The 12,918-nt window shown below is 45.8% G+C and overlaps 1 protein-coding gene across 1 annotated transcript in view; it reads right to left on the bottom strand.

Moving 5' to 3' along the window:
• The window catches only part of IQCG (IQ motif containing G), a 70,113-nt gene that overhangs the window by 26,667 nt on the left and 30,528 nt on the right, over positions 1 to 12,918 (bottom strand). Inside the window, exon 7 of the mRNA XM_023214883.2 lies at positions 8,898 to 8,979. Within this exon, the coding sequence (XP_023070651.1) occupies positions 8,898 to 8,979 (82 nt within the window). The remainder of the gene's footprint in view (positions 1 to 8,897; positions 8,980 to 12,918) is intronic.

Consider the following 12,918-nt stretch of genomic DNA (forward strand, 5'->3'; position numbering starts at 1 on the left):
ACAGCAAACAAGCCCACAACCAGCGGCCAAAGTGCTTCAACCGAGATCCGCCCTCCTCTAGACATCAACCGCCTTTCTTCTCTTTTTTTTTACTTTTTTTTTTTTTTTTTTTTTTTTTTTTTTGAGGCGGAGTCTCACTCTGTCGCCCAGGCTGGAGTGCAGTGGCCGGATCTCAGCTCACTGCAAGCTCCGCCTCCCGGGTTTACGCCATTCTCCTGCCTCAGCCTCCCGAGTAGCTGGGACTACAGGCACCCGCCATCTTGCCCGGCTAGTTTTTTGTATTTTTTAGTAGAGACGGGGTTTCACCGTGTTCGCCAGGATGGTCTCGATCTGCTGACCTCGTGATCCGCCCGTCTCGGCCTCCCAAAGTGCTGGGATTACAGGCTTGAGCCACCGCGCCCGGCTTTTTTTACTTTTTTTAAGACAGAGTCTTGCTCTGTTGCCCAGGCTGGAGTGCAGTGGCGTGATCTAGGCTCACTGCAACCTCCGCCTCCCGGGTACAAGCGATTCTCTGCCTCAACCTTCTAAGTAGCTGGGATTATAGGCATGTGCCACCTCACCCAGCTAATTTTGTATTTTTAGTAGAGACGGGGTTTCTCTACGTTGGTCAGGATGGTCTTGATCTCCTGACCTCAGGTGATCCACCTGCCTCGGCCTCCCAAAGTGCTGGGATTACAAACGTGAGCTACCACGCCCGGCCTCCAACCGCCTTTCATCTTAACCATTAAGTAGGGTAGAATTAGTTCTTTTTTATTAACAAAATTTTTTTTTTTAGAGACAGGATCTCCCTCTGTCACTCAGGTTGGAGTGTAGTGGCTTGATCACAACTCACTGTAACCTCCAATTCCTGGGCTCAAGCGATCTTCCCGAGTAGCTAGTACTACAGGGGCATGTCACTACACCTGGCTAACTTTTTAATATTTTCAGAGATGCGGGTCTCACTCTGTTGCCCAGATTGGTCTCAAACTCTTGGCTTCAAGGGATCCTCCTGCCTTGGCTTCCTAAAGTGCTGGGATCACAGACATGAGCCACTGTGCCTGGCTTTTGTTGTTGTTGTTGTTGTTGTTTCTGAGACAGTCTTGTTCTGTCACTCAGGCTGAAGTGCAGTGGCATGATCATGGCTCACTGTAACTTTGACCTCCCAGGCTCAAGAAATCCTCCTGCCTCAGCCTACAGAGTAGTTGGGACTACAAGTGCATGACATCACACTCAGCTTATTATTACTATTATTGTAGAAACAGAGTCTCACTATGTTGCCCAGGCTGGCCTTGAAACCCTGGGCTCAAAGGATCCTCCCACCTCAGCCTCCCAAAGTGCGAAGATTACAGGCAGGAGCCACTGCTGCACCCAGCCTCCTTTTTTGGTTCTTGAGATAGGGTCTACTGTGTCCCCCAGGCTGTAATGCAGTGTCACCATCACAGCTCACTGTAGTGTTGAACTCCCAGACTCAAGCAATCCCCTCTCTTCAGTCTCCCAAGTACCTAGGGAATTAATTCTAAGTAACTATTCAAAGAAAAAACAAAGTGGTAATTGGACAAATCCTCTGTTAAGGAAAGCAAGCATAGGCAGGGGTGTCCAATCTTTTGACTTCCCTGAGCCGCACTGGAAGAAGAAGAATTGTGTTGGGCCACACACAAAACATACCAAAAATAGCTGATGAGCTGAAACAAAAAACAAACAAACAAACAAACAAACCACACACACACACACAAATCTCTCATAATGTTTTAAGAAAGTTTACGAATTTGTGTTGGGCCCCAGTCAAAGCCATCCTGGGCCGCATGCGGCCTGCGGGCTGCAGGTTGGACAAGCTTGACTTAAAGTATCATTTGGCCCCAACCCGGTGGGGTGGCTCACGCCTATAATTCCAATGCTTTGGGAAACCAAGGCCGGAGGATCACTTGAACCCAGGAGTTCAAGACCAGCCTGGGCAACACAGCAAAAACCTGTCTCTACAAAAAAATGAAAAAATTAGCTGGGCCTGGTGGCACACGCCTGTGGTCCCAGCTACTAGGGAGACTGCAGTGGTAGAATCCCTTGAAGCCGAGGCGGAGGCTGCAGTGAGCCACACTCATGCACTTTAGCCTGGGCAACAGAGCGACGCCCTGTCTAAAAAAGGTCCCTAAGATGAATCAGAATGGAATTCTTCAAGTTGTTTAGTCTACAAACTTCGTGATATAACTCTACAGAATCATTCTAATTGTATGACAGTTATTCTGACTAGATCAGAATCATTCCGAAGAGACTGAGCATCTCTGGCAGCGAATACACTATAGGCCCTTTGAAAATATGTCTTAGTATTTCACATTGTCTTACAGGTTGTAGGATTCCCGGCAAATTACTGAACCTCACTAAGCCTATTTTCTCATCTGTAAAATTCTGCCCAGGCTGGAGTGCCTGGCACAACTTATATGCTCAATAAATGTTGATGAAATGAATTTTAAGAGATGTCTGCTTTTGGCTCACTGTTTTTCTTCCATTCTTTCTATATGCACTTCCCTTCTCCCCTGTCTTCCCCCATTTCTCTTTTTTTTTTTTTTTTTGAGATGGATTCTCGCTGTGTTGCCCAGGCTGGAGTGCAGTGACGCAATCTTGGCTCACTGCAATCTCCGCCTCCCGGGTTCAAGTAACTCTCCTGCCTCAGCCTCCCAAGTAGTTGGGATTACAGGCATGCGCCACCACGCCTGGCTAAGTTTTGCATTTTTTTTTAGTAGAGATGAGGTTTCACCATGTTGGCCAGGCTGGTCTCCAACTTCTGACCTCAGGTGATTCGCCTGCCTCGGCCTCCCAAAGTGCTGGGATTACAGGCATGAGCCACCGCACCCCGCCCATTTCTTCTCCTTCTTCCTCTTCCCTCCCTTCTATTTCCAAATTGTATGGCAGTCAGTGAATCTTTTTTTTTTTTTTTTTTTGGAGACAGGGTCTCGCTCTGTTGCCTAGGCTGGAGTGCAATGGTGCAATCTTGGCTCACTGCAACCTCCGCCTCCCACCTCAGCCTCCCGAGTAGCTGGGCCCACAGGCGCATGCACCACCATAGACAGCTAATTTTTTCTATTTATGTTTTGGTAGAGATGAGGTTTTGCCATGTTGCCCAGGCTGATCTCAAACTCCTGGCCTTAAACAATCCACCCGCCTCGGCCTCCCAGTGTGCTGGGATTACAGGCATGAGCCACTGTGTCCGGCCTAGGCTTGAATCTTTAGGAAGACTAGAGTTAAAGCGAAAATGTGATGGTTTTACTTCATCGACTGGAATCCTTTTACCTATATGATCCCTTAGATTTCCTTCAAGGTCCACCTTATATATCACTCAAGTAAATAAAACCTTTTGCAGAAAACCTCAGCCCACACTGATAACTGTAGTTTTGTTTCTCACAGAATCTAACTAGTGTTAGACAGGTATTTGTTGAATAGTGTCTGTACATACAAACATATACTTTTGAAAACTCAAGAGCATGTTCTGGTAATTTTCCTTTCTCACATTGAATATTAAGACTTCAGGGTAACAATATGAAGACAGAAATGTAGAGTTAAAAGTCTTTAGCTTCTGCCCATGGTAAACAGAAGGTACCGCATCATGTAAGTGTGGTTTTTTGTTTGTTTTTTAAGATGGAGTTTTGCTCTTGTCGTCCAGGCTGGAGTGCAATGGCACGATCTTGGCTCACTGCAACTTCAGCCTCCCAGGTTCAAGCAATTCTCCTGCCTCAGCCTCTTGAGTAGCTGGGATTACAGGCACCCGCCCCCACGCTGGGCTAATATTGTATTTTTAGTAGAGACAGGGTTTCTCCATGTTGGTCAGGCTGGTCTCGAACTCCCGACCTCAGGTGATCCACCCGCCTCGGCCTTCCACAGTGCTGGGATTACAGGCGTGCGCCATGGCGCCCGGCCAATGCCAATGTTTATAAGGACATGCGACATTGGCTGTGCCAGGCCAAAGGCATCTGGTTTTAATGCCGCTGCCATGTATGGTTTTAATGCTGCTGCCATGTCTGGTTTTAATGCCGCTGCCATGTCTGCCTGGTTTTAATGCCGCTGCCATGTCTGTCTGGTTTTAATGCCGCTGCCATGTCTGGTTTTAATGCCGCTGCCACGGATCTCTGAGTACTCTGAGCTCCTTCCTGGATTGGTATTTTGCACAAACATTTTTATGGCCCTCCAGGTGACAGTGTGGAAACACAGAGGAAGATATAAAATCCTGACAGGCTATGATGGTAAAATCACAATTGAGGCATACTAACAAGCGAGCGGAAGTGCTATTCCATTTCCTCTTCTCCCCAGTGTGCGAGAAGAGCCAGCCTAGACGCAGTGGGGTACAGGCTCCTTTTCAGATTTTCACTAAGAAAAGATTTGCCTTCACTACAACCTCGAATCCTAGTTGTCCATGGTGTCTGGAATCTTCCTCATGGTCAGGTCCACGGACGGATGCATCTGTTTTGGGTTTTCACGGCAGACCAAACTTTACTTCCAAATCCCAAAACTGCCTTCAGATCTGGACCTCTGGACTTGCTATTTGAATTCAGAGAAGCGTGATTTACTAATCAAAAGAGGCAGTCTACCAGCTCGAGCTAACAAGGCTCTGATGGCTGCCATAATAATGTGAGCCACGGGCTTTTAATGGTAGTGTCTGCTTTCATAACTGCACACAAAGTACAGAACGGAGCACTGGTTCCTGGAAGTTTGGAAGCTACTATCTGGGAAGTTGGCACTTGTCTTAGACCTCAGGTTGCCACTCTGGTTGGACAGCAAAAGGAAAATGGGGATGTTGTCTATCAAAGAGACCAAAGCCACAGGAAAAAATAGTTCTCTATTAAATTAACATTATGACCAGGCATGGTGGCTCACGCCTGTAATCCCAGCACTTTGGGAGGCTGAGGTGGGTGGATCACTTGAGGTCAGGAGTTCAAGACCAGCCTGGCTAACATGGTGAAACCCCATCTCTACTAAAAAAAAAAAAAAAAAAATACAAAAATTATCCAGGTGTGGTGGCATGCACCTGTAATCCCAGCTACTTGGGAGGGTGAGGTAGGAGAATCACTTGAACCCAGGAAGCAGATGTTGCAGTGAGCCGAGATCGCGCCACTGCACTCCAGCCTGGGGGACAGAGCGAGACTACATCTCAAAAACATAAAACAAAATAACATTTCTATTTGTCTGTCTATGACTTAGAATACTGGCTGATACTATACGAGCCCATAGACTCAGAATAAACTCTGAGCTCCAATAATCCTAGTTACTTGGGAAGCTGAGGTAGGAGGACTGCTTGAGGCCAGGAGTTCAAGACCAGCCTGGGCAACAAAGAGAGACCCCCATCTCAATTTAAAAAAAGAAAAAAAAGCCAAGTGTGGAGGCTCACGCCTGTAATCCCAGCAGTTTCAGAGACTGAGGCAAGTGGATCACCTGAGGTCAGGAGTTTGAAACAAGCCTGGGCAACATGGCAAAACCCCTTCTTTACTAAAAACACAGACACTAGCTGGGCCTGCTGCTGTGTGTTTTACTATTATTTTTGTTGCTGCTGTTAGATTCAATGCTAGGTATTGATAGTTTTAATGCTATTGTAATAATATATATAAATTTTCAATTTTATATTCTAAGTCTGTTGCTGATATATAAAAGATAGATTTTTATATACAAATCTTGGTTCTTTTTTTTCCCAGTAGTTTCATGAAAATGCTGATCCATTGTTATCTTGCTTTGGATGTTGATGTTCAGAAGTCTGAAACTTTTTTTCCTTTGTGACTCTTTCTTTTTGCCGAGTATCTAAGGCAATTAATCCTACACATCTAAGCTACCACCAACACTTTCATATACAGAAACCTGCCATTCCTGTTGGCGTCATTTTCTGACCCATGGGTCCCTAATGTGCATATACTTCCTATCTTCTTGTTTTCCAACCTTGACCTGATGACTGGTTTTCAGTAGCTCTAGGGATTTAACTTGATTTCCTCTTGGTAGCTCTTTTTTGTTCCAAGGCTTGCCTTGGATCTTCTAGTCTTGGTTTCTTTCTTTTCTTGTTTTTTAAGACCCACTACGAAGCAGAATCTTGGTTTCTTAACCTATTCTTTTGCTGATGATCCCAATATCTGAGTGATATTCCGCTTTGGTTTAACTTTGGCTGAGAATACAATTCAGGAGGTAAGTCTCAGGAGCAAGGGCTGAAAATCCTACCATCAACAGGTGTGGTCCTCATGGCAGGACGGGAGTTAACTGGCAAAGTGCTAAATCTGAGGTTTCTTCTGACATTGTTTTGGAGGGCTTAAAAGGAGACTAACGTAAATATCTTCTGGCCGGGCGCAGTGGCTCACACCTGTAATCCTAGCACTTTGGGAGGCCAAGGCGGGTGGATCACCTGAGGTCAGAAGTTCGAGACCAGCCTGGCCAATATGTGAAACCCCATCTCTACTAAAAACACATAAATTAACCAGGCGTGGTGGCTCACACCTGTAATCCCAGCTATTTGGGAGGCTGAAGCAGGAGAATCACTTGAACTTGAGAGGCAGAGATCGAGCTGCTGCACTCCAGCCTGGGCGACAGAGCCAGACTCTGTCTCAAAAATAAAAATAAATAAATAAATAGATATCTTCTATTTTAAAACATACATAAAAGATGTTTATCTACTATAAGATAATCTCAAAAGCTTCATGACTTTTAAAATAGAAGATATTTATATTAGTCTTTTTAAATTATGAGAGTTTTTCAGGGAAAAGAGCTAGGAAACCTCTGAAAAAGTCTACTCATTACAGAGAAAACTTAAACACAAACTAGTTTTCATGAAGCTTCTCGGAGAAGAAAAGTGGTTTTCAAAAAATATAAGCTACACGCAGAGGGTTAATAGGGATAATGACACCAAGACGTAGAGCTGCCTAAGGTGCTTTGTGATTGGCAAATACAAAATGAGAGAAGGCGTTATGCAATTTGCTTGGAAGACTTAAAGATAATATCTTCAAGGAAAGTCTAGTGACTTGTTTTCGAGATGGTCTCACTCTGTCGCCCAGGCTGCAGCACAGTGGGGAGACCACAGCTCACTGCAGCCTCGGCCTCCCAGGCTCACGCAGTCCTCCCACCTCAGCCTGTGAAGCCGTTAGGGCTACAGATGTGCACCACCACCTCCAGATAATTTTTTTACTTTTCCGGTTATTTTTATAATTTTTTTATTTATAGAGACGGAGTCTTGCAATGTTGCCCAAGCTGGTCTCACACTCCAGGCCTCAAGTGATCCTTCCACCTCCTAGTGACCTTTTAAAAACAATTATTCCACATATACTTACAATATTCTCAGGCCGGTGCAGTGGTTCACACCTATCATCCTAGCGCTATGGCGGTGGGCCAAGGCGGACAGATCACTTGAGCTCAGGAATTCAAGATCAGCCTGGACAACGTAGTGGAACCCTGTCTCTACCGAAAATTTAAGAAACTATCTGGGTGTGGTGGCGGGTGCCTGTAGTCCCAGCTACCTGGGGGCTGAGGCAGAAGAATCATTTGAGCCTGTGGGACGGAGGTTGCAGTGAGCTGAGATCACTCCACTGCACTCCAGCCTAGGTGACAAAGTAAGACCGTGTCTCAAAAACAAAACACAACAAAAACCAATAAAAATAAAATGAAATAAAATAAAAATATTCTCTTAGCTGGGCATGGCAGCTCACGCCTGTAATCCCAGTGCTTTGAGAGGCCAAGGAGAGAGAAACATCTGAGGCCCGGAGACGGAGACCAGCCTGGGCAACAAAGCAAGACCCCACCTCTACCCACTTCTACAATTAAACCACAGCCTGGCGTGGTGGAGTGCCCTGTAGTCCCAGCTACTCGGGAGGCTGACGTGGGAGAATCGCTTGAGCCCAGGATTGCAATGAACTATAATTGTGCCGTTGCACTCCAGCCTGAGTAACGGCGTGAGATCCTGTGTCTAAAATAAATAAGTAGGCTGGCTATGGTGGCTCACGCCTGTCATCTCAACAGTTTGGGAGGCTGATGTGGGCAGATCACCTGAGGTCAGGAGTTTGAGACCAGCCTGGTCAACATGGCGAAAAGTTATCAGTCGTCCTAATACGGCTTGTTTCTAACTGCTTAGGTTATAGCCCCAACTTTGTTTTGCAAGTCCATTCCTTAAAACTTGGGATGCATTTTCTTATAAAAGTAAACTAGATATGAGGTTAGGTCCTAATGACACAAAAGCTTGCAAATCCACTTGATCCTCAAAATACAACATAAAAAACATGATAAAGCTCAACCACCATGTATGAGAAGGTTCATAATGTGCTTAATGTCTTCTTTAGGAACATACTTTTCCATCTGGGATGCGAGAATACAAGAGACCGCCTGAGACGAGGCCCCCTGTAGGGGAGGGTGGGGGTGTTTGTGGGGTGGGATATGAGGATGAGAACTAAGAGCTCCAGGGGGATGGGGTCTCCTAGGGCTCTATACTCCAGACACACCTGTACAACCCAGGCCAGCTCTCTAGTTGTTCTCTTTATATTTTCTGTTTTTTTTTTTTCTGAGACGGAATCTTGCTCTGTCGCCCAGGCTGGAGTGCAGTGGCGCAATTTCGGCTCACTGAAATCTCCCAGGGTTCAAGCGATTCTCCTGCCTCAGCTTCTCAAGTAGCTGGGATTACAGGTGCACGCCACCACACCTGGCTTGTTTTTGTATTTTTAGTAGAGATGGAGTTTCACCATGTTGGCCAGGCTGGTCTCAAACTCCTGACCTCAGGAGATCCACCCGCCTCAGCCTCCTAAAGTGCTGGGACTATAGGCGTGAGCCACCGCGCCCGGCTATATTTTCAATAGTAAAGGAACGCCAGAAGAAACAACGATCTTTTATGCGTAACTCTTCTCTGCTTAAGATGGCTTCCATATATTTAATAGCTGTGTTAGCTCAGTTACTTGTGGTGTTAAGCAGGTAATTCTTACCTGGACTTCAAATTGCCATTCTTTTTTGACATTAATTAGCTGTTTTTGAAGTGATATTATCTGTTTTCTTCCTTTTTCCTCCCTAGAAGATATAAGAATGATTTGTGTTTACAGCAGTGCCTCTCAAACCTTAGCGTGCACAAGGATCACCTGCACATAAGAAAACCGAATTCCTCGACTGTACCCCCAGAGAATCGGACTCAGCAAGTCTGGGAGGGGCCCTGAAACGTGCATCTCTATTGAGTTCCCGCGGGATGCCAATGGTGCTGGTCCACCTCACACATGTTCAATAACATGTTTTAAAAGACAGATTTGTTTTAATAGATTGGAGGAAGATTTTCTGGCTTATCAGTGTTGAAACTAAAATAGCTGCTGCTGAGAAAAAGTGAAGAAGAGAAAGACAGCAAGAGGAGAAAGAAGAATCCTTTCTACTTTGGACACTTTAATTACACATTCTTACCCTCACAACAGCCTGATTCCTATTTTACCGATGAGAAAATGCGGTGTAGACAGCTAAGGTAAGTTGATGTGCTGGATGTGAGAATGTGCCTCACCGATCTCCACCTACAGGGGGCGTAAATCATCAAGGGTCCCGGCTTCCAGGCTCTGACATCCTTCTGTGTGTTCTGAGGCCACGCTTCACAGACTGCTCCCATCCCATTGTTAAGTGTGGCAGGAACCGCATGGGACGGGCCTTTCCTGGGGAGCCAGGGCATCTCTGATGGTTGACTTTGGCTCAAGGACTCCTGATGACCTTACCAAACACAGCCGTGTCTTCTGGCCTTTCCTTCACTGGGGGTCGGCCTTGCACTGGTTCTGAGGGTTCCCTCCCCATTTTCTCTCATGCAGATCTTGCCCCTGATAAAATCTTTGCGTGAATAATTCCATCTTGGCATCCATTTCTCAGAAGACCTGGACTAACACGCTTGCCATGGTCACACAAACAGTAAATGGCAGAAAGGGGTTCAAACTCAGGACTATCTGACACCAGAGCCTGTGAACTTAGCTACTTTATTTGACTGTTTCTCAATCTGCTCTGAGAAACAGCCTTCTGCTTCTCGCCAGCAATCCCATCATTTAGGTTTAAAACAAACAAAAAATAGCAAAACAATACCAAAATAAACAAAACAAAACAACAAAAAAGACTTATCACTAAACTGCAGGTAGGTAAAGATTTTTACTCAAGAATTTTTATTTTTATATATTCATTTTTCTTTTTTTGAGACAGAGTCTCACTCTGTTCTCCAGGCTGGAGTGCAGAGGCACAATCTCGACTCACTGCAACCCCTGCCTCCCGGGTTCAAGCAATTCTCCTGCCTTGGCCTCCCGAGTAGCTGGGATTACAGGCGCCACCACACTGGCTAATTTTTGTATTTTTAGTAGAGATGAGTTTTTGCCACATTAGCCAGGCTGGTCTCGAATTCCTGACGTCAGGTGATCCACCCGCCTTGGCCTCCAAAGTGCTGGTATTACAGGCGTGAGTCACTATGTCCAGACAGGAATTTTTAGAAAGCATATAGTTAACTAGAATTTTGAGACTGTCATTGCCAAAACAAACTATAGTTTATACTTTATACTTCCCACTCGTAGATCACAAAAAATAGATAAGAAAGTTGCAGAATGAATACTTTCCCTCTACTATTAATTCAGTATCCCAAGGACAGGTTTATTGGAACAAACAAATATGGTTTACATGAGATTATAAAAGTGCCCATTTTACACATATACACCATGGAATACTATGCAGCCATAAAAAAGGATGAGTTCGTGTCCTCTGCAGGGACATGGATGAAGCTGGAAACCATCATTCTGAGCAAACTATTGCAAGGACAGAACACCAAACACCGCCATGATCTCACTCATAGGTGGGTATTGAACAATGAGATCACTTGGACACAGGGCAAGGAACATCACACACCGGGGCCTGTTGGGGGATGGGGGGCTGGGGGAGGGATAGCATTAGGAGAAATACCTAATGTAGATGACGAGTTGATGGGGCAGCAAACCAACAAGGCACAGGTATACCTATGGATCAAACCTGCACGTTCTGCACATGTGCCCTAGAACTTAAGGTATTAAAAAAAAAATGCCCATTTTAGAAAATCTGAAAATGCAAAGAAAGTATGAAGAAAAATAAAAATCACCCATACTCCCTCTATCTGGAGTTAACTATCATTGAAATTTTATTATATTTCCTTCCAGTCAATACATGCTATAAGTTTTCTCTTACAAAACTAAGTTATATTATGGGTATAATTTTCACCCTAACTTCACTTGACATAACTATGTGCTCTTTCTCGTTTTATTTCGCAGGTGAACACACGCATTTATTTCTGTTCCCTCTTTTTTTTTTTTTTTTTTTTTTGGCGGCGGCTTTTTGTTCTGTCCCCCCGCCTAGAGTGCAGTGGCATGACCTCAGCTCACTGCAACCTCCACCTCGAGGGTTCAAGCAATTCTCCTGCCTCAGCTTCCTGAGTAGCTGGGACTACAGGTGCGCACCACCATGCCTGGCTAATTTTTGTATTATAGTAGAGGTGGGGTGTCCCCATGTTGGCCAGGCTGGTCTCAAACTCCTGACCTCAAGTGATCCACCTGCCTTGGCTTCCCAAAGTGCTGGGATTACAGGTGTGAGCCACCGTGCCCAGCCCTCCGTTCCCTCCTGAAACAATACTAAAATAACAGGCAAGAAATAATAAAAGATGTAAACCTGTAAAGACAAACAGATTGGGAGAAGAAACGATGCAGCTGACAGACATCAGCAAAATTAAAGAAGATATAAAGCAGACAAGAGAAAAATGAGATCTAAATGTGTACAGAATGAGAAACCAAGAAGAAGAAAATGGAATAAAGCTACGGGCCCCCCAGAAAAGCTCAGCACATGAGGGCACCACACATCTTCAAAGGCTCAACCGTGCCACAGGGCGAAATCCAGGGGGAGTGAGTGAAAGTCTGGCAAAGGAGCAGGATGACCTGATTCCCTTCCCAGCCCCGGGGCCAGGCAGCTGCCTTTCCTCCTCTCGGGAGATCACCGGTGTTTGGTCAGTTTTGGCCACAGGTTTCCTGGAATGGTTGAACTGAGGATTTGGACTTGGAGACAGACACCAGACACAGCTGGAGGTGGAGATGAAGGGCCATGCTGAAAACAGGGGGACCGAAAAACATTCTGCTCACTGGACGGTGAGTTTCCCCAGCCTTTCCCTGGCCAGCTCTCCACACACGGGTAGTGAGAGAGTAACCATTACTTCTTCACTGCCCCCACCCCTTCCAGCAAAGATTGGACCACACCGAGGGAGAAGATGTGCTTTTCTTTTCTGCCCAGCCTTGCTACAGTACAGCGCTGTTCACATGCGCAAAGCAGAGCATCCATCAGCTTCTTTGCACTTCACTCTTAAATACAAACGGACGGCCAAAGATGACCAAACACAATTCCCCTAACATTAAAAGCAGAGACTAGAGCCAGGTGCGGTGGCTCACACCTATAAGCCCAACACTTTGGGAGGCCAAGGTGGAAGGATCACTTAAGGCCAGAAGTTGGAGACTAGCGTGGGCAACATAGTGAGACTTCGTCTCTTAAAAAAAAAAAAAAAATTAGCTGGGCATAGTGGCAAATGTCTTCCAGCTAGCCAGGAGGCTGAGGCAGAAGGATAGCTTGAGCTCAGGAGTTTGAGGCTGCAGTGGGCTATATGATCGTGCCACCACACTCCAGCCTGGGTGACAGAGTAACATTTTCCTCTAAAAAATTTAGATGTAAATTAAAAAACAAAGCAAAACAACAACAACAAAAAAAACAGAAGGCTGGGTGTGGTGGCTCATGCCTGTAATCCCAGCACTTTGGGAGGCCGAGGCAGGCGCCATATGCCTGTAATCCCAGCACTCTGGGAGGCCGAGGTGGGCGCCATACGCCTGTAATCCCAGCACTTTGGGAGGCTGAGGCGGGCACCATACACCTGTAATCCCAGCACTTTGGGAGACCAAGGCAGGTGCCATACGCCTGTAATCCCAGCACTTTGGGAGGCCGAGG

The sequence above is a fragment of the Piliocolobus tephrosceles genome, chromosome 2 (assembly GCF_002776525.5).
Source record: "Piliocolobus tephrosceles isolate RC106 chromosome 2, ASM277652v3, whole genome shotgun sequence".
Classification (NCBI taxonomy): Eukaryota; Metazoa; Chordata; class Mammalia; order Primates; family Cercopithecidae; genus Piliocolobus; species Piliocolobus tephrosceles.